Raw genomic sequence first — 20962 nt, 5'->3', positions numbered from 1 at the left:
ATTGCAATTGCTGGTTTAATAATGTACAAATACTTAATCCATTTTTCAATAGTATTATTTTATAATCTTCCTTTATTAATCTAATGGAAATATGTCTTTTGGGAACCTGCAACTTACGTTGATTTAAAATTGATTATTCGAACAGTAATGAAATATATACCATCACGTTTGCGTCTGCGTCTGCGTAACGCGTTGGTAAAGGTTTTGCATGTATCGTTATCTCAGCAAATACATCATGTATTGTATTACAATTTTAGATATATGTATCTTTTTATCTATCATGCTTAATAATAAAGCTAGATAACAGCATTTTGAATAAAATTTTGATTTTAAAAAGCAAACTCGACTTAGAAAGTATTTAGCGCAAATAGGATAATGTCTCGGCAACGTCTTAATGTATCGTCCTTTTCAATAATTCATGTATCTGCCCTTGAATACACTTCAACCGGGTGAATTAGTCCCCTGAATCAGAAAAGATATATTTCAAATGACATACTTGAATTTTAGATTGTTTGGTCGAAGCTAATTTTGTAAAATACTATGTTTCTGGAGGTTTTCAATATAATCTATATAAGAAAATGGGCTACAACCAAACAAACATAGCGTAAAGCATGATATTTAACATATGTTCTAACTTGTTGGGACTAAGGGTAGTTCAGGTCTCGTAGGGACTATAGTTTTTTCATGGAAAGATGAATGAATTATTGTAAAGGACAGTTACAAATGCGGCCTGTTTATTGACGACGGGCATTTAAGTTGATATCTGGCCGAAGATGCACGTACATTCTCAACTATTGACTCAACTGAGTCAACCGAGTTTCATGTGAAGTAGGAAACAAATAGTTATAAAAAACATTGACTTCAACCAAACAAGCGAACATTAAGGCATGGCATTTGAAATATATATTTTCTTCTTCCGGGGCTAAATCGCCCGGTTGAAGTGCATTTTAGGTGAAGATAAATGAGTTATCAGAGAGACAACTGCATTGAGACTTCATACAACGATAATCAACCATCCAACCTACTTTAAAGAACTAAGTTAGATAACTCTATACATCATGTGATGCATTTAAACTTTAGAAATGTGTTCAAACTATACAAACTTCTTAATTAAGCTAAATTTCTATATTTTGCAAATAATGGAAAATATTGCCCTTTATTGTTATACTTTAACATTCTAGTAAAGGTTTTGCACATATGTCAATATCTCAGCAATACCTGATATATTGCATTGAGGCTTTCTACATTGGTACTCGACGATCAAACATTCTTTAATTATCAAGTAAGATAGATAGATAGATGGATTCTTTTATTCCTCCAACAATGGAGGGCATAACATATTTATAGCATATAATACATGAATATACTGTTGATATATAATCAAAACATGGAAAATAATATGTACCCTGAAATTGATGTTATGCATATAACATCAATTTCAGGGTACACAACACTTCAAAGACTGGGAAATAAATGACATGTCCCTACACTAAACCTGGTAGATAGATAGATGATTCTTTTATTCCTGCATTTTAGATAAGAATTATGACAATGATAAAGAAGTGATATTTATAAGAACAGTAAACACAGTGAAATAAATAATTACTTTTACAAAAAAACCCAAAATGAACAAAACTTCAAATGAGGGTATGCTTACACACATTGTACATGTAATTACATATGCGGTAAAAATTGAGCCAGTTGCCTGCTGAGAAAAATAGATATCGTGGTACCGTCTTGAAAATATTTACTCGACAATGGTCGCGGAACGTATATGATCGTAACCCGGACATCATTTCTAATAATTGTTCTGAATAATGCATTCGACAAAATTCATCAAACTGTTTTGCTGTGAATAATAAACTTAATTTTCGCCAAAGGCACTGCCTAGTAGTATCGTTCGCACGACAAAATAACAAAAAATGTTCTGAAATGAAATATGTTTGATCAGAACATAGTGTGCACCTAGTAACGTAAGGTCTGCTGAAAATTTTACTTAGAGCTAAGGTCACCGTCCTGCAATATTTGAGTTGCTCACGATATATTTGACAGAACCTCCATATAATACATGATGTGATATTTCATTATTAATAGACAGAAAACCATGCAAACTGTCTTCACTCAATAGCCTTGATTGAAATTCTGCGTTAGCAACGCCGTAACGATGTTTTTCCACGTACACATTACTGTAAACATGCCATTTTCTAGATATTGGTTAACGTAAACCAAAATAATGTATTTGCACAATATTTGATATCAATCGGGAAAAAAATCTATTATTTGACTTGGACTCTCAAGGAATTCAAGAAGGCTGTATATAAATATCCGTTTAACTGTTTTCGCGGGGTCCAGTTTGCAAAGTTGTCCGAAGAACAAAAGTTTTGTTTTGTCTATTGTGTAGTTAAAAGATAAAATACCGATAGAGTCTAGTGCTACGACTGATCTACATGCGCGTGAAAATCCTTGAATCGACTTAAAACATTGTTTATGGACACGAATCAGGGAGTTTATTTGTGTTATTAAGATATTGTTCCGCACCATGCAACCGTATAAAGCCTTTGGAAGTACTATCGTTTCGTAAAAATGTTTCATGGTTAGGGGTTGTAGACTTTGGTCATCTGATGCCCCGCAATCTGTAAGACCGAAATAAGATTTTCATATACTTGTCGCATAGTACCCCGAGATGTACGTAACTGGCTGTTTCTTCTACGCAGTATGAGCACAAACCATTGATCTACAGGAACAATATTTAGACCTATACGTTGTAGTTACCTTACTATTTATTTTCACATACTAGTGTGCTTTTGTTTGATACCAAAGACCAAAGAGTAATATGCCTAAATTTTGATGTACTAAACATTGTGTTGTTATTACAAGTTTTGTCTACTTTCACTTTCGCACAAGTGCAGAATAAAATTCATGAACTAAAAAAGAGTTTTGTCCAGATTTAGCAAAACACTTATCGTTGTCTTCAAATTAAATAGATGTTTATTTTAATGTTTATTTTGCATAATTTAGCAATTTTCTTGATTTAATAGGCGTCAAACGAACTTTCATAAACTGATTGCTTTAATTTGCAGAAGATTTGAAGATATCATCATGTCGGATGATATCCCAGCCAAACGACGAAAAATTGGGACAGAAGAAGACCCTTGCTCTTCCAAAGGACGTTATTACGATGAGTTTGAAGGTAAAAAATATGGACTACCATATTCAGAAAGTTAACATTATGTTTAGTTTAGAAAATCGTAACGACAATGCATCTTTGTCGGTGAATAAAGAAAGTTTTTAAAGTTCTCTATGTCACGCAAGGCAATCATTTGCGATGGATGCAACACGGTTTACTATCTTTGTTCATGTTGCTGTTGGTTTTGATTTTATAAGGGTGAATCCACGTCATGCGTTCTTATTCGACCAAGATGAAATATAAAGAATCCTTTTCTTTTTCAAACTAAGTTTGATCACTCTTGTCTACGAAAACAGTCGGAAAATTCTGAGGGATGTTGACAATAGAATTAAGGCTTTCACGCCCCCTTTTAAAATAAAAGCACGTCGATAGACCATACCTGTCCGTACAAGCATTCAAAAACTGTTTAACATAGGACCAGCAAGCTACAGTAGTAGGCTGTACAGCACCAGAAGTTGGCTTTCGTTGTTTAAGACCAGTAGGTTAAGTGATGGCCACAGTCAACAGTCTTATAAAAACTTCGTACGCAAAATAACTCGAGATCGGTTTGACCTATGACTAATGATCTTCAGTGATTTGACCAGTATATGGCTAAAACTTTAAGGCTCACCTAAGCACGAAGTGCTCAAGGTGGGCTATTGCGACCGTCAAGTTTCCGTCGTCCGTTGATCGTCGTCCGGCGTCAACATTTTAAGACTTAAAGCACATTTTTCTCTGAAACCCAATTAGCCAGACCCACGCTATTTGAAATGCAGTTCTATGTACCGGTCCGTCACCAAGATTGTTCAAATTATATACCTGGTGTCAAAACTAGCCCCGCCCGCGGGGTCACACGTTTTTCATAACTATATATAGTAAGTTCCTTGAAAATCTACTAATCTGAAACTGCAAGGCCTAGAGCCTTGATTTTTGGTATGTATTACTTATGTGAAAAACTACAGAAACAAGCACAGTAGCAAAAAAGCTTAAACATAAACCCTGTTTAATGGCACTGGGTAAACGCCAAAGACATAGAACACAAAAACAAAAAATCACAAACAAGAATCATTAAATAGTCCTTTACCAAAAGTTTTCAAATTATGACTCTTGGATGAAAGATGGCCGTACCTTGGGGTTCTATGTTTTATGTAGAAAAAATCCTTTTTCTCTAGCAACATTTAAGATACAACAAACACTTTGGTACCTTCTTAAACTTTTATAAATAATAAACAACTTTACCGTGTGATGTTAATCATTTCATTGTAAAATAACAAAATAGTTTAATGCAAGTGTAAACTCCACGTTATTAAAACGTTTAGTCCAATTATACCTTAGAAGAAAGGTCGCAAGTGTATTCATTCAAAAATTAGATAAGGACAATCAAACCCTCCACAGGAAAACCAGTGTTTCACACTGACCTGAAAATATCTTTGTGCAAATAGGCTCAGATCTGGCGTGGGGATTCTGAGAATCAGTTGAACTGGGCAGGAATGTACATTGTGTAGGTTATTATTGGCTTTTTATAAGTTTTTGTGGGCACACTTTACTGTTAAATTTTCGGGAAAGTCATGTTTTATAACATGAAAAATATGCATTCGTTATATTCACAATTGCAAATGTGTATACATAAACTGATATGACTTGCACTTAATTAAATCAATTCATTTATTTCAGTTAATTAATACATGCTATGTATACATTTGTTTCTTTCAACAGGTCTAAAAAACACCATTGTTCGGCATTATCTCTCTGAAAATACCAAACTGACGCTAGGGCCATTTTTTCAAAAGGAAAATCCAGACCTTGATGACTTTTACGTTCCACCAACACTTTCTAAAGTTTTGCCAGTGAGGTTGGCTACTGGATATACCAGTTACAAAAAAGAACCTATAACAAGTCTAGAGCAACTATTGAACCCACTTGGCAGGCGCAAAAGATTTACCTGCATCACATCAAATGCTGGATTGGGCAAGACCTCGTTCTGCAAATTTTTAGCTCGATTATGGTGTGCTGTAAAGAAAAACGACCATCACCTCTTGGATGCATTCAAAGGGAAGGCGGATTACTTGCAAGACGTAGAATACTTAAGAAAGTTCGACTACCTCTTTTCTGTCAGCATAAAAGATGTCGAAAGCAACAATGTGAATATAGACGATATTATATTTAGCCATCTGCAAAACAAAATCGATGATTCATGGGTAAGTGAAAACGACAAAAAGAAACTACAACAAGACTTGAGAGAGAAGCATAGTTTAATCATATTAGATGGTTTAGATGAGAAAAACATGTCAAAGTTCACGCCTCCCCTTGAATCTAGGAACTACACAATTATTTGTACTTCTCGTCCTTGGAAACTTGGCGCCTTGGGCATGTCTACATCGACATACACAGAAATCCAGCTTGAGGAAATGAACTTGGAAAGTACACACACACTTTTAAAACATGCCAATGTTTGCCTGAATAGTCAGTCTGTAATCAAGCGTGATATTGGTGCCTTTTTTACTGTTCTTAGAGAACAGAACTTGGAAAGTCTTTTGCCAAATCCACTCATAGCCTTGCAATTACTCTGCATTTATTACGATCGATATGACATGAATAAAACAGGAACAAAACCATTCTTACTAGGACAGACACGAACACATATGTATGCCAACGTAGTCGATATGATGTTAAAACTTGCAGTTGAGAAAGAGCTAGAATGCTTCGAAGTGTTGTGCGAATTTCAACAAGATAAAGATGATCTACCAACGGGTTTTGATAAAACTAAAATATGCAACCGCATACCATCATTCGTCCTCAGTCTTGGAAAGTTAGCATTTTACGACATAATGCGACAATCTGAGACCGAAATGACGGAGAGTTTTGTCTGCGAATATTTTCACGACAAACTGAAACAAATCTCAATAAAATTTCTTTTAGCATCTGGTCTCATATCGGGATCTGTCTCTAACCTATTTAGTGACAAATCAATGGTTTACACATTTTTGCACAAGACATATCAAGAAATGCTCGCATGTGTATACATTTGTACAAGGCAATTGAACAGCGATGATTGGGATCGCTTTGAAACATACTTCAAAGCAAATGCATCCCCCGACATGATGTCATTCTTGTGTGTTATGAACTATGAGCAAGGAAAGAAGTGTTCAGAAATGTACAGTGCAATCGATAGAGTTTTCTACAGAGATGGAAAATATCACGAGAATGAATTGATCAGTTATCAGAATGCTGTGCTTATGGCCCACGAGGAATGCATCAACAGTGGAACACAAACAGCAGATATTGTTTTTAAACACATGATTATAGACAGAAATAACAACAAGGGACCGCCTTGTTTATTGGTGGCACAAAATATGCAGAATATTAATACATTGCTTTTGAAATCTTCAGCACTTGGAAGTGACGACCTAGATATGGAATTCAGAGAGAACAAATTGACCTCATTACGTACTCTTATCATTACTGGTAATAATGATACATTGATGCTTGAAACACTAACAGAACCGTCAAGTGAACATTTACGATTTCTTTTCATCAATGATGTGGAGTTGAAGAAAAAGCATGTAGACCTAACAGGCTGCACACATTTATCTAATATTGAATTAGAAAATGTTTGCTTTTCTTCCATGAAAATAAAAGCAGACAACTTAGAACAGTTCTGGATGTATTTTGAAAACCAATTCCTACAACAGGGACCCACTAGAGATCTAGAGCTACAACTACAAGGAACGTTTTCAGCAAAATTGAAAGAATTGAGTGTCATGCATGTGAAGCTAAACATTGCTACCGACTTGTCTGAGTGTGTAAACTTACAGAAATTAGTATTAGAACATATTTCTTCTAGTCCGGAATATAATGCAAAATGTTTTCAAAACTTTGAGAATTTAACTCATTTGAAAGAGGTACTATTAGATTCATTACAGTATCCAAACAATGCCACACTGGACTTCTCTGGACTCATAAATCTCGAACGACTTAGGATTGTTAACGTTAAAGTAGACAAAGCTGTCATTACGACTAAAAAACTAAGTGAACTATGGGTATATTATAGTAGACCAATCGCAAATACGATTAAACCACTGATTGTTACCGTTCCTGCGTCATCGAACTTTACAAACAATCTGGAACAGCTTAGTCTTGTTCATGTTGAACTGTATGGACATTTTGATTTTTCACAGTCAAGTAAATTAAAGCTGTTAATAGTGCGCAATTTGTCTACAAAACACGGAATATCTGTTTTAGATTGTTTAGCAAACTGTAATGATCTAGAAGAGCTACGCATTGAAACATTGTATTCGTACGAGAATAAGGTACTAGACATGTCACATATGACGAATCTCAAATATTTGTATATCGATGTGCTGACCTTAAATGTACAGATTGTGAATATACCAACTGAAAATTTAGAAATATTTTGGACGTTTACTTCCGAACCGAAACAGCAATTACGTCCACCAAAAGAGCTCCATCTTCCAGAACACGCTCAATTCACCAGCAGCATTTGTGAATTAAGTCTAGAGAATGTTCAAGTAAACGAGACCGATTTATCCATGTGTGAAAACCTGTCGATACTTCGTGTTGATGAAATATCACAATCTGTTGTAGGAAGCGTTGATTCAGATGCAATAGAAGAACTGTATCTTGTTAACATTACCACGGATCGAATAGGAATGGTTCTCAAGGATAAAGAATGGAGCAGGCTTTCAAAACTATCGTTTGAACGATGTGAACAGCTTATCATTTCGCCCATTTTAAATCATGCGAGTACTTTGCAGACATTGCAATCAGTGCGATTCAAGAACACTCGAGTAGAAAACATTGTCGTCCAATTCGCAGAGATGTGTATTCATGAGTTGGAATTTGAAAATATGTCTCTTCCTGACGCATGGCTTCTAGATATTGCCAACCAATTTTCAAAACGCTCCAACGTTTTGAAATGCAACGTTAGGAATAGCCTCATTTCGAGCACAAACATTGAAGACGTTTTCGCCAAATTGAAGAATGTTTGTCGAAATTTCAAAAGTCCAATTATCAAAAACATACTTGCTGAAACATCCAGCCATCAAATAGATTATCTTCACTTTGAAACGAATCATTGAAAGTATCGAATGGATACCTCATATATCAGAAGTTTCGTCTCCATCCTGTATTTTTGTTTTGAATGTGAAACCTTACTTGAATATATCTATGAGCAATACATTATTTAAAGGTTGTGATTGGTTTTTGGGTTATTATTCAAGCAATATGTGTTTGTGATTTACTATCATTGTTGATTATGTTATTGTTTTTTTGCATGTATTGAATATAATGTAGAAATGTAGTGCATGCAATGTTGCCTATTCCATATTGCTGGTAAAGAAATTCTTTAAAAATGTGCAATATTTTTGCAAATAAAAACAAATGAAAACTGTATGTTCTGCGGTCGTTGTCAGAAATGTTGATGCAACTCAAAGCTTGATTGCAAAGTTTGTTCCTGCGATCACGTGCGATATAGTCTTGACGCAAATTTAAAATGAATATTTAAATAGTAATTCCCTCAATACCATTCTATAACCTCCTATAGAAAACAATACAATCAATACTTTTTAATGGTATAATTTTCGAGTGAGGTTTCATTGAAGCGATTTGGGAAACCGATAAACACATACAGCATAAACTAACCAAATGAGCAAAGTTTGTCTAGTTAACGACGCGCTTGCAAACAATGGAGCTTAAAGACGTGGTCGACTGGCCGAGGAAAAACTGAGATAAAACCCTCCTTCTGGGGAAAACTCAGAAACCTCTGCCCGTTTGTCATCCCGATTTACAGGATTTGTCTCGTACCACTAGATGTCGGGCCTTATCACCCGTAACCTTCTTAACAAGTATGTATAAAATACATATTATTTATATGATTCATGTATACGTATCAATTACAAGTCATAAAGGTGTCGATTACAAGGCTATGTAAACAATTAAGATCAGATCATTCATATGATAAAATTGCATAATAACAGAAAACGTTCACCTTAAACATTTGATTGTAATTGTTTGCAGTTAATTGTATCGATGTGAACGTATCGGCTTACCAGCCCTGAATGTCTTTACATTCATATGCGCACAATAAACTCGTGCATATGAATCACTCGTGCTTATAAAACGCCACCGGGCGGTTATTCCATTACAAACAAGGGAACTTAATTTATTCTAATTCATTTTACTCAACGCAGAAAATAATACATTTATGTGTTTAAGCATTTCATAAAAGTGTGCACAATTTATCACATTTCATGTGTCTTACTTGTGGTTTCGAATTACTTTCAACTAAACTGAAATGCACGACATTTGTACAGCAAAACATGCATTTGGAAGCACACTTGCAATTGCGGCTATCACATATGCAAATAATTGTTAATAACAGTTCACAAAAGGGGATTTATAATTCGCACACACATTCATTATGAGAAGATGACGAATAGCGTGCAAAACCAATGTCTGTAGGTCAAATTAAAACTGACAAAACCTTTGTTGAAACGTCCAAGTTATTTAGAATTGTCCGGGCAAAAACTTAGTCATGTATTAATGGGACTATATAGACAAGTTTCCTCCCTTCACGACATGTCATTGACGTATTTAGCTCCAAACGTATGGCACATACAACCATTTAACTTCAAGAATGTCTGTCAGAATGGGATTATTTGCTCCTCTAAATTGTGTGACATTCTACAATATATTACGAGAGTTAGAGCCCTTGACTAAGTTACAAATGGCCCGAAAAAGAATATGTCACATGTAACTTCACTTATGAAACTGCAGAAGAACTTTGCCTAGCATGGTCAATCGCGAACCTTGGATTTGTGTGACAGTTTAGTCGCTCTGACTAAGATTGTGACTCCGAATTGAAATCCAGAGTTCAAAAACAAAATTAAGATGACAAAACAATGGCGAGTTTTATAATGCGCATGCTCGTGTTGTTAATACGGAAACACGACATTCAGCCATTTCTGAGTACAAGCGGTTTTGTCGGGGTATTTTTTAAAATATGTGATAACTTAAGTTTATTCGACTTGTCAATGCTGCCGATAAGCCAAACATAATATTTTTAATGCAATGAATGTCAATGTTTTTCAGCTGATAGTGCATATCTTGGACTTCTTGACTTTCTGCTCGTTTCTGCTCTGTTTTCGTCATTATGTATCATTAGAAGTCTATACAATATGTTCAGATAGAAATGGAATTTGTCTAAAATAAAGGCCACGTTTTAATGATAAAAGCAGTTATTAAATTCTTATATGTCATGTTATAGAAATTGAAGCATTTACAAAGTTCGTTCTTACAAAATACAATTACCCTGTATTTTTCGGAACGGAACGTAACAAAATTAATATATAAAAACGCCAGGCGATTTAAGACTTACTTCATATATATGTGTGTCCTTCGAGCACTGAACAAAATAGCATCTCCTCGAAAATAAAACAACTGAACATGACATAAATATATATTATCTTTGATTGGTATTATATAAGGATTTTCGATTTTATATTTGTGAAATGCAAAGAATTTGTATTTAGAGTGAATGCCAATGCCGTCACTACACAAAATGTACACAAAGTTGAGGAAATAAAAAAAACGATTTTTTTTTGCCATTTAGGCCACACCAAATTGATATTTCGTTCCTCGGATTTACCGCTCCTATTTTTATGAAAATGTAAAAAAAATGTTTTTATTTTTTTTGTGCGCCCGCACCTCCATTTTGATCGCCAAGCAGATTTTTTTCAGGTAATAATTTATTAATAGGCTAAAAATAATCAAATATAATTTTTCTACGCTAGTTTTCGTGTTTTTGTAAAGGGAAGTTACCGATGCGTAGTGTTTTTATACTGTATCTCGATCGGTTTAGCATGGGTTTCAATAAATTCAATCAAAATGGCGGCTTCCGGTATAAACAATGTGGCTCGAAGTTTGGAAATTAAATCTTATTTTTGACAATAAATATGTTTTGAGCATGCTTGAATTCATTTTTGATCGTCTCATGCACTAAAGGATCATTATTTAAAGCAATCATTAGGCAATAAAGCATGTGTATCTAAGACTGGTAGCGATTATATTGCGTAATTAGTGACTCGTTTTGAATGGAAATCGGAATGATCAACTTAGTACTGTCCATTACTGTTTTATTCAAGTCATAATACAAGGGCCCAAAATTTTACCTTGTTACGACGATGCTGAAGATGATATGGAACATGAGTCATTGTTTGGTCCATTTGATGTATCAAGCTCATTTTTGATCAAATTCTGACAAAACAACAGTTTTGAACAAGTATCTTTTCACAAATAGCTATATAAACACTGGTCTGGATATAACTCAACATAAGTAAGCGTAAGTTTATCACCTTATATTTTGTTTTTATGTGCAGCATAATCTGGGATTGTTATGCGCTTGTCAATTGTAACCACTGCCCCGCCCACCCCTCGACCTTGTTCCAGGGGTATACCGGGGACAGCAGAGGCAATGGGCTGTGTTTTTACCTTACAGGTGGCCCCCAGTGCCTAGTGAATGTGGTTTTGTCTTCAAATTGAAAATAGTCGGGAATGGGCCTCACATAGGTATTTGGGGTTGCGGGGCCATTTGGCAGGGATTTTACCAGCAGTGTTTCCTTGCAGGTCGGGTATTTTACCCGGGTTTTGAGAGACCGGGAGTCAAAGTCCCCGCTATTCCGGACTTAGGAGGGGGGGGGGGAGGTGGCATATAAAATTGGCTGGTGCATAAAAACATCTAAATAACCAAAAAAAGTACTCTAAAAAATATCTTTCTTTTTGTTTTAATAAGCACATGTCATTGCATTTCCTGTGATAATAAAAACAAAATTTAGTCTATGTTAAATGGAGTCTGATGTTTGATGATGCCTGTGTAAGTGATCATTTTTTACAAATGCAAAATCAATCCTAAGTTATGTCTAAATACAGCTGCATATGATGTTAAACTGATTCAGGTAGATTTATATAAGTCGTTTCCAACTTTTTACTAAAAGCAGGGTTATTTATTATTATGAATTATCGTCATATTAAAGTACGTTTTAATTATATAAGAAATTAGATTTATCCATATAATGTTTGTACTAAACACGGATGAATAAATAGAGTGTATTCCGACATTTTCCTAATGTCCGTTAGAGGTTCAGTTTAAGATGGCATTAAAATGGGTTTAAGGGCAATTATTTTGAACAATCCTTCTTATTTATATTGAATATAAGGAAAAATATATTTTTCGCTCTTCGCTCGCTTCGGTTTTAATGAAAACTGACAAAATTTTATTTTTATTTTTATTTCGCTCGCTCGCTCCAATTTATTTTGGCAAAAATCCGAGGAACTAAACATTAATTTGGTGTGGCCTTAAGACATTTATAAATAATTAATTTTTGAGTGAAAAGCATTTAACTACATACTAAATAATGCATTTATTGAAAACATTAATTACTGATAACAAGATAGTAACCGTGTATTTAAAAGCCGAAAACACAACACTATTTAAAGATTGGTGAGTGATAAAAGATTTGCTGTGATGTTCTATCGTCATATAAGGTAACAATACCGCGTTTTCTCCATATTTCATTCCAATTAAACTTGGTAGCCTTCATAAGAACCATTGTATTTGACAATTATTCATCCTTTTTGACATATTAAAATAATCGGTTGAATTGTGGTTAATCTTATTTGGGAGTAAGAGTGTATCTTTAAATGCTTTATTGAAACTTAATATTGATACAGTTCCAGTGCAGTATATATGATGGCACCAATTACTGATGCTTATTTTCTGATGGCCTTGTTGACAATGAAATATGTGTTCTATTTCGTTTTAAGACTTGTAATTGTACGTGTGTAGCACCCTCAAATGTCGCTTATGTTGTCTATGGCACCAGTTACATCAAATATCACAACATTCAGATGTATATAACATACCTGCATTATAAGAATGGTAAATATTTAATTATTAGTGTTCTAAGATTAACGGATATATCCCCTGTTGATCCCTTTATTTGTTAACCTAACACCTTCTACAAATAATTCATTTTTTATTTAAAACTGTGCAGGTATGCCGCTCATTTGGGTCATCTTTGTGCCTGTCCGTGTCCTTTTGTCGCTTTTCAGAGTAATTATTACATTTGGTGGTCTGTAAGCTTATTAATTCTCGCACTCGGGCCTTGCCCATTCGGCGAGTGCTCCGATATGATTGTTATTATTTTTATGTTGTTTGGAGCAAAGTGCGAGTTGTAACCCTGGTTAGAGCTTCCCTGGTCCTTTAAATTGCACCAGTGTATGGCACTGTCAAACGGGACCCCAATTTAACGGCCCTCCCGGAAGGCGATACGTATTTGTTTAGTGGTGCGGCGGGGAATCGAACCTGCGATCCTTGAATTGACAGTCAAGTGTGTTACCGCTAGACGACGAATCCAACAATCAACAATTAGTACATTTAGAATACATATGTGTTTGTATTTCGGGAATTCATACATTTAATTGTTGACTAAAACCATGTATAGTTATGTATAAATAACACTCTTTGCATTAAACATTTAATCTTCGAATAGATTTGATATATATTCTTTACACCTGTATTTTCATCAGGTTTTGAAATCTGATTACATGAGGACAGCTTGTCAAATGGGCACTGCACATGTGCAAACGGTACCTTGGGAGCTCCCGGTCAGTTTGTTTGACAATAAGAAGATATTTTGAACCTTGAAAAGTGTGCATGTACGTATTATATATGAAGCTACTTTTTATTTCTCAGTTAACATTAAACTTCTTTTTGTTAAAACTTGCTCAGTTTTGCTCGGGCTGTATTATTTTCTAAAGTGGGATATGGACCATAATTAGTAATAACTTATAATCCAAGATTATTGACCAATGCATGTGCAAATGTACCAATCTGACGCGTACAGTGTGCCTTCGAGTAACCAATACCGGGTTATTTTCTATTTAATTTTTTATTTGTCAAACTGCGTTTAACATATTGCTCAATCGGTCACTAATCGCTTTATGTTGTTCGCGTATATGCTATTTACAATGTTATGTTTTTACAATTTTAGTTTTGATGCAAAGTTTGAAGATCATGGCCAGAACGGATTGGTACAGGTGTAGACGAAAATCGCCGAAAGTGCCCGACAATAAACAATCTAGACCGAACGTCATCACGGAAACACCCGAACGCGATCTGCGTCACAAGCTAAGTGTTTATATCATAATGCGAGGTTGACAGTTCTCTTTCATCTAGGTATGATTGTTTTTGACAACATTCGATGGCTCCGATAATGTTTTATTGAAGGAAAATCCGAAAAGAAACACTTGTGTGTATGAATGTTTATAAGTAAGTTTTGTTTAAATGCGTAAATAATTATATCTGTTCACGACATTCATAATTCATGGATGATTCCAAAATCGAAATTGTTTCATTATTTGGAAGTAATTTATATTTTATTTTCATTTTGTATTTTGTGGGCAATGTGAATAAATCACTTCGGGTAAGAAAATAAATTGCAAACAAATCTATTTTGTTACTTAAATAAAAGATGGGATTTAAGTTTCCGGGAAAGAACTGTTTCTTTCGAAAGCAAACCCAAATATATATGTAGAAATGTCTTTGTTATTTTTTATAACAATAACATTAAAATCAAACTAGCATTTTCGGTTGGTTTTCTCAATCTTACAGTGAAAGTGCAAGCGCCAGCATCTTTCCCAAGATTGCTTTAACCAAACCCGGGTAGCAGAACATGTTTATTTTGTTTTCATGTTATTCGCCACATTGTTGGCACGAAATTGGGGTAATTTTCTCGCAAAAATGTGACAGTCTGATAGGCAAACCTTGTTCACAAAATGATTTTCATTTTGTTTTGTTGGGTAATAAAAAATCATTTTGAAACATAACATAATGAAAAAAAAATCGGAATATGAACTTGGTTGTCGAAATTAAGCAAATAAATAAAATCAAACATGAATATGGACGTTGATGCACATTGAACTTTTTATTAAATTTATAGTTAACATTGAATGTATTTATTTCAATATTTTTGATACAATCATACACATTCGGTGTCCCTTTTCATACCAATAAGTAATACTTTGTATAAAGCAGCAAACGTAAATAATATTTATTTTTATTATTTTTCGCCGCCAATTCTATCACTCTTTTCAGAGATGTAACTTTCCTAACACCTAAAGTTGGCCTTGCATCGGGAACGCCCAGGTGCAAGCCTTCCAGTGAATGACGTCAAAGAAATCTACCGCCCGCTCAAAGGTCACGTGCACATCAACATAGAGACGACAACAAAGCGATTAAGGAATAGTTTGGTAAGTAATGTGATGATGATGATGATGATGATGATGATGATGATGATGATGATGATGATGATGATGATGATGTAATGTAGAGCTATCAAATGCGATTTATCAATTGATGTTTTTCAAAAAATGCCCTATTAATGTTTTTTCAGATGAAATTAAAAACTTAAATTAAAAAGATTCATCTGCCAAAAAAGAAACGAAGAATATGTTTCTATAACTTTAGTGCTCAAACAAATGTAGCATCGAAGTTGCCTTTATTGAGATATATATGCTGCATATTGATAGTTTTCATAGCATTAACCTAGAAAAAGAGAAATCTGAATAATCAGCAATGTTATGTCATAAATTTATGTTACCGTCTTGGGCTCAGAGTGAAATAAAAATAATTATAAGTAATCATCAACAGCACTGATGAAAAAGTAATTCCCGTTTTGTGTGTTTCTTTTAGATAAAACCTTCAACAGAACGACATAGGAGACTGACGTGGACCTTTTACCCGAACAACATTGGGCAGTCAAGTATCGCCCCCTCCCCCTCACCTCGCCCCGGCAGACCCCATTTCCGGAACTCCACGTCTTCCTGATAACAGGTGCGTACGTTATAATCTGGACGTTTTGTAAAGTAATATCTTTATCGTTAACCTGGAAGTAAAAATGAGCCCGGAGAGGGCTTTAACACTTTACCGCTGGAATAATGTTAAGCAGCTAGAAAACCGAACTAAGCCTAATTCTCGAAGTATATTTAATCCCTTAAAACAGGATCAAGCTAAGCAAACACATTTTGTTGTATCAAATGTATAGAAATGCCATTTTAAAGAAGTTTGAAACAATTAAACAAAAATGATCTTAAAGAGACTCGTTTATGCTTTTGAACAATTTGTTTTTTCCGGTAAGACATCTAATCCGGAATTACTCAAAAAAGTACACTTTGAGTATAAAATAAACATTCTAGTATTACTTGAGTGTGAACCCTTGCAGGAACTGACAACAAAACCTAACGCCCACAAGGAACCGTACACATACATAACTGAACCTTTACGTCTGTTGCTGAACCCCTTTCCTGACGCTATTCAAAATTGTGAACTTCAAAGACATAATTCAGCATATGTCAATATTTGTTGAGATTTAAAAAGTGCATTTTACAGAAAACACGAACGAGTCCTTTAAGATGATCATGTAAACATATTTGTTTTTGTGTTGTTGAATCAAGTTTAAATAAATAAACTAAGAAACCTTAGCGTATTAGACTAAAGACATTTTGAGATTTCATCGTTTGAGCATGTCTGGCTCCCTTCCTACTATATGAGCAAACTGCAAAGTTTTGTTCGTATGTTTGAAAAAAAATATAAAAAGGCCCCCCCCCCTTGTTGAAAATCCCCCTCCTTATTTTCACCCTCGTTTTCTGTATTCCATTATTTGTGGTGGCTACAAAACATGTAAGACTTTATGAAATCATGCCCACATACAAACACACAAACATACAAAGAAAACATGACAGCCGATACAGATCCAAAAATGTCAAACATGTCAAGTATTTCGTATAAGAGATTCGGAAAACGTTTTCGATGTTGTGAGTGGTGTGGATAGAGTAGTATCTCTTACTTGTTATGAAAAACTGTGTGTTCGAACAGATGTTGTCCTGCCTGTTGGTTGAACCGTCCAGTTGCGTTAGCACACATCAAGGAAAGGAAACAATACTACAAGAAATTGGGTAAAATAGAAACTAACGACTGGTTATAGAGAGAGATGAGGCATGATTACCTCGCCACCATTAAGAAAAGCACAAGGGAAAGGTTTAAAAGTGACGTGTTGATGTTCGCCTTTTAATAATGCAAAGTTCTAAAATGCAAAGTTCTAATGGGTATAAAAGCAAAACACTACAAAACATGGCAAAAGACTGCAAAACCAAACTGCAAAGAGATCATGGCAAAGCTAATCAAATGTTTTTTGGAATATCAAAACAAGGGTACCACCATTTCATGCCATGGTTTTTTCGATGAGTACCGCTGCAATTTCTGTGCCGAGAACTGTCGCTGCGACGATTGTGAATTGTACCGACAGAAGATGGATTTGAATGATTCCAATGCCGGGAACTGTCAGATGGGTGATGTGGCTAACACAGTAAAAATACAGAAACCAGACAACAGCAATACCTACCCGCAACAATCGACAACCGAATCGATGAGTGTTGATATGTTGGACAAGGAAATGTTCATGAATTATTATGAAATGTTCAAACCGCAGATGGATTTGAACGATTCTAGTTCCAATGCGGGAAAGAAAAGAAAAGTGGACAATTGTGAGACGTATAACATTGTGAAAAAACAGAAAATAGACTACAGCAATACCTACCCCCAACAAACCGAATCGATGAGAGTTGGTATGTTGGACAAGGACAATGACTATATGGATCTTGTTTGAATCAAATGAAATGACGATGAATAACATCGATGAATTATTTTTTTGCTATTATAAGGTCTCCAAATTGTGCACTGGTTACAAACAATCTACAATCTACAACATGTCAAGCAAATCATCTCCTCAGCACTACTTAACTGAAGACGAAAAACTACAAGCAATGGCAGAAGACTATTTGCGAGATGCAGCAGAACATGAAGAACATAAAGATGTGCCAACTGCAACATCGTCGAAAAACGAAAAACAGCAATTGCCCGATTTGTATTGGGGGTACTATCCAGGTTGCAAGAAGGCACACTGCTGCATTTGCGATGGTTTTTTGGGTTGCTCCGATACATTGAAACCGAAAAACTGAAATTGAACATCAAAATATCGAGCCTTGTATGGATGTGAGCATGGATGAGAAAGAATTCAGCGCAGTAAAAGTAAAAGAAGACGTTCTTACTCCACCTGCTTGCCCGATAAGGAAGAAGTTCAAGGCACGGGAAGGAAAAGATGAAGCTACAGCTATTGTCCTTTCAGATGACGATTAAGAGCTTTAGCGATGATCTTGAAAATTCTTCGCCGGCTTCCCCTTTGGATCATGATCAAGTTGCAAAAATACTTGAACAAATATACAAGATTCAGGAGTCTAAATATGAGGCAGACCAGATCCGGAGGTGCGTTGAAATGTACTGAATGATCAAGTATTGTGAGACGGAAGAACCGAGGACAGCACTGAAACACAGTTCAAACGATTTTGCTGAACCTGAGATTCTAAACGATTTCCTGTTGAAGCACATAGGCTATATATGGAAAACGATAAAACCATACTTATAAACAATGAACCTATAGATCTTCAAAATTAAGATCATTGGGACTCTGAGTATCAGGACTTTGGAGACTTTAGTGTGTTATGATGTTTCAAGTGTTTGTAGATAACGATTCAATTGTAAAATAAACATGAAAAAAAAAATGAAATATTCTTCGTCTAGTGTTTTCGTAAATGTGTAAAACGCAGCAAACATAGACAGTAGTTTATTGTGTCACTAAGGGTTTGGATTTGCCATGTTACTGTTGTCAAAACATTTGAATTACATAAACTGAATGAAATCGGCTTGCCACTACATTAGTGAAATATTTTTGAACCTTTTAAATTAAGTACGGCTCACAACAACGGTAAAAAAGCTCAAAATATATTTCGTATGATAAGAGACTCGGAAAACGTTTCAGAGATTGTCATTGGTGCGGTGGCTACAGTAACATTAACTATCTCTTGCTCGTTATGAAAAACTGTGTGTTCGAACATTCAGCGTGTCCAAGCTGTTTTGATGAATACAACGTTTTTGTTCTGCTTGTTGGTTGAACCATCCAGTTGCGTTAGCACACATTAAGGAAAGGAAACGATACTACAAGAAATTGGATAAAATAAACAATAGTCAAGGAACTCAGAAGGAAAAGATTATCTGGCTAGAATCAAGCAAAGCGCAAGAGAACAGTTTAAGCACAACGTACTGAGATTTGCGTTCTTAAGACTTAATGCATTACATTAGGACCACGGTTTTTGAATATATCTTGCTAAGTCATGCTGAAATCAACAAATGTCAAACAAATCGCATCATGACGAACAATTGTATTGAGAACTGCCAGTGTGATGACTGTAAGTTTTTCAGATTGAATTATTACAACTGCAAGTTTTTCGAAATTGAGGACTGTCAGTGCGACGACTGTAGGATGTACTACACAGAACAAAAAGAGATGCTGATGGATTGTACATCGAACTTAAGCGCTAAGAGGAAAACGGAAAACTGTGAGCTGGCCAGCGAAGTGAGCAATGTAAAAAAAACAACAGAAAACCAGCCATAAAGACTTCTGACAACATAAAATAAACATACAAACGACTGCTTTGAAATTGCTTTTTTTTTGTATTTCGTAATATTCACTTGTAAGTGGCAAAGTAAAGTTATTCATGAAAAATCTTCAGTGTTTCCGTTGAATAGTTCCATACAGGCAGCTTCATCTAAGGATTGCAGGTTGTCTGTTTGAGATTTCAAGCGCAAAACTTCGTCTTCCAATGCCGTGTTATTTTGCTTAAGCTGATTGTTTTCCGCAGTCAGCTGTGACAGATTCAATATCAAGCGTGTTACTTCGTCCTGCAATAGTTGACTATCGTCCGTATTCAAGTTGTGCAAATGAGTTTGCTTATACCGATCGTTCTCTCTGGTCAAACTAAACACCATTTGTTGTAGTGCGCCACATTTCTTGCGATACTCAGTTGCTAGTTTGTTTTGCAGAAAAGTTTTTTCGATATTGTCAAGTATCGAGACGATGTCTTTGAACGTAGACTCGTGTTTGTTATCACCCATACATAGTCTCGCTACGAAGCCGGTAATTTGTAGATTAAGGTTGCTTATGTCCGTCATATTTCTATTGTGAGCGATCACTGTCAGTTTTGGTTTCGATTTATATCATGGAATGCGATGTACTATGTACTGAATTGTTTTGTTTTTTTTTCATTTTAAAAGGGCTGGAAATTCGGTACTATTCATACACAATCTAAAACCATTATGTCCAGTCAAGAATCGACACAGCAAACAACGCCTTGTGAGAACACTAGTGAAAAAGAGCAGATGCAAAAAACATGTCGAGCGAATCTTGTTCTCAGCAACCCATGGATGATATCAATGAAGATGAAAAAATGATAGAAATGGCTGAAGATTATTTGCGAGATGCTCAAGATGCTGAAGAACAAATATCGAGCGAAATCGAATCCATGCAAGATGACAACCCAGATGGCACAGTTTGTTATATGCGAAATACCTTTGTGACGGTTACTGTTATGATAAAGATAATTTTGAAGACATTGAGACCATAGACGAGGAAGTTAAAATTGACGAAATTGAGCCAAGCATTTTTGTGAGCGAAAAAAAAGAATTGACATTAGTTTTCCATACGCTCAAACATTTATGATACTTCATAAAGTGCTTTCCCGAATGAAAAGGGTAAAACAATTGTTTAGATGTATTAACTTTGAATAAATATCCTTTATTGAGAGGTAAGCATTTCTTGGGATTTGTTT

The 20962-nt window shown here is 35.2% G+C and overlaps 1 protein-coding gene across 1 annotated transcript in view; it reads left to right on the top strand.

Moving 5' to 3' along the window:
• LOC128204956 (uncharacterized) overlaps positions 1 to 16070 on the top strand; it is a 29027-nt gene extending 12957 nt beyond the window's left edge. Inside the window, exons 3-8 of the mRNA XM_052906354.1 lie at positions 3081 to 3190; positions 4883 to 5587; positions 5849 to 5975; positions 14236 to 14275; positions 15365 to 15493; positions 15936 to 16070. Of these exons, the coding sequence (XP_052762314.1) occupies positions 3100 to 3190; positions 4883 to 5587; positions 5849 to 5975; positions 14236 to 14275; positions 15365 to 15493; positions 15936 to 16070 (1227 nt within the window). The 5' untranslated portion in view covers positions 3081 to 3099. The remainder of the gene's footprint in view (positions 1 to 3080; positions 3191 to 4882; positions 5588 to 5848; positions 5976 to 14235; positions 14276 to 15364; positions 15494 to 15935) is intronic.
• The last annotated feature ends 4892 nt before the right edge of the window (positions 16071 to 20962 follow it).

The sequence above is a fragment of the Mya arenaria genome, chromosome 10 (assembly GCF_026914265.1).
Source record: "Mya arenaria isolate MELC-2E11 chromosome 10, ASM2691426v1".
Classification (NCBI taxonomy): Eukaryota; Metazoa; Mollusca; class Bivalvia; order Myida; family Myidae; genus Mya; species Mya arenaria.
This window is presented reverse-complemented; position numbering and strand designations above follow the sequence as displayed.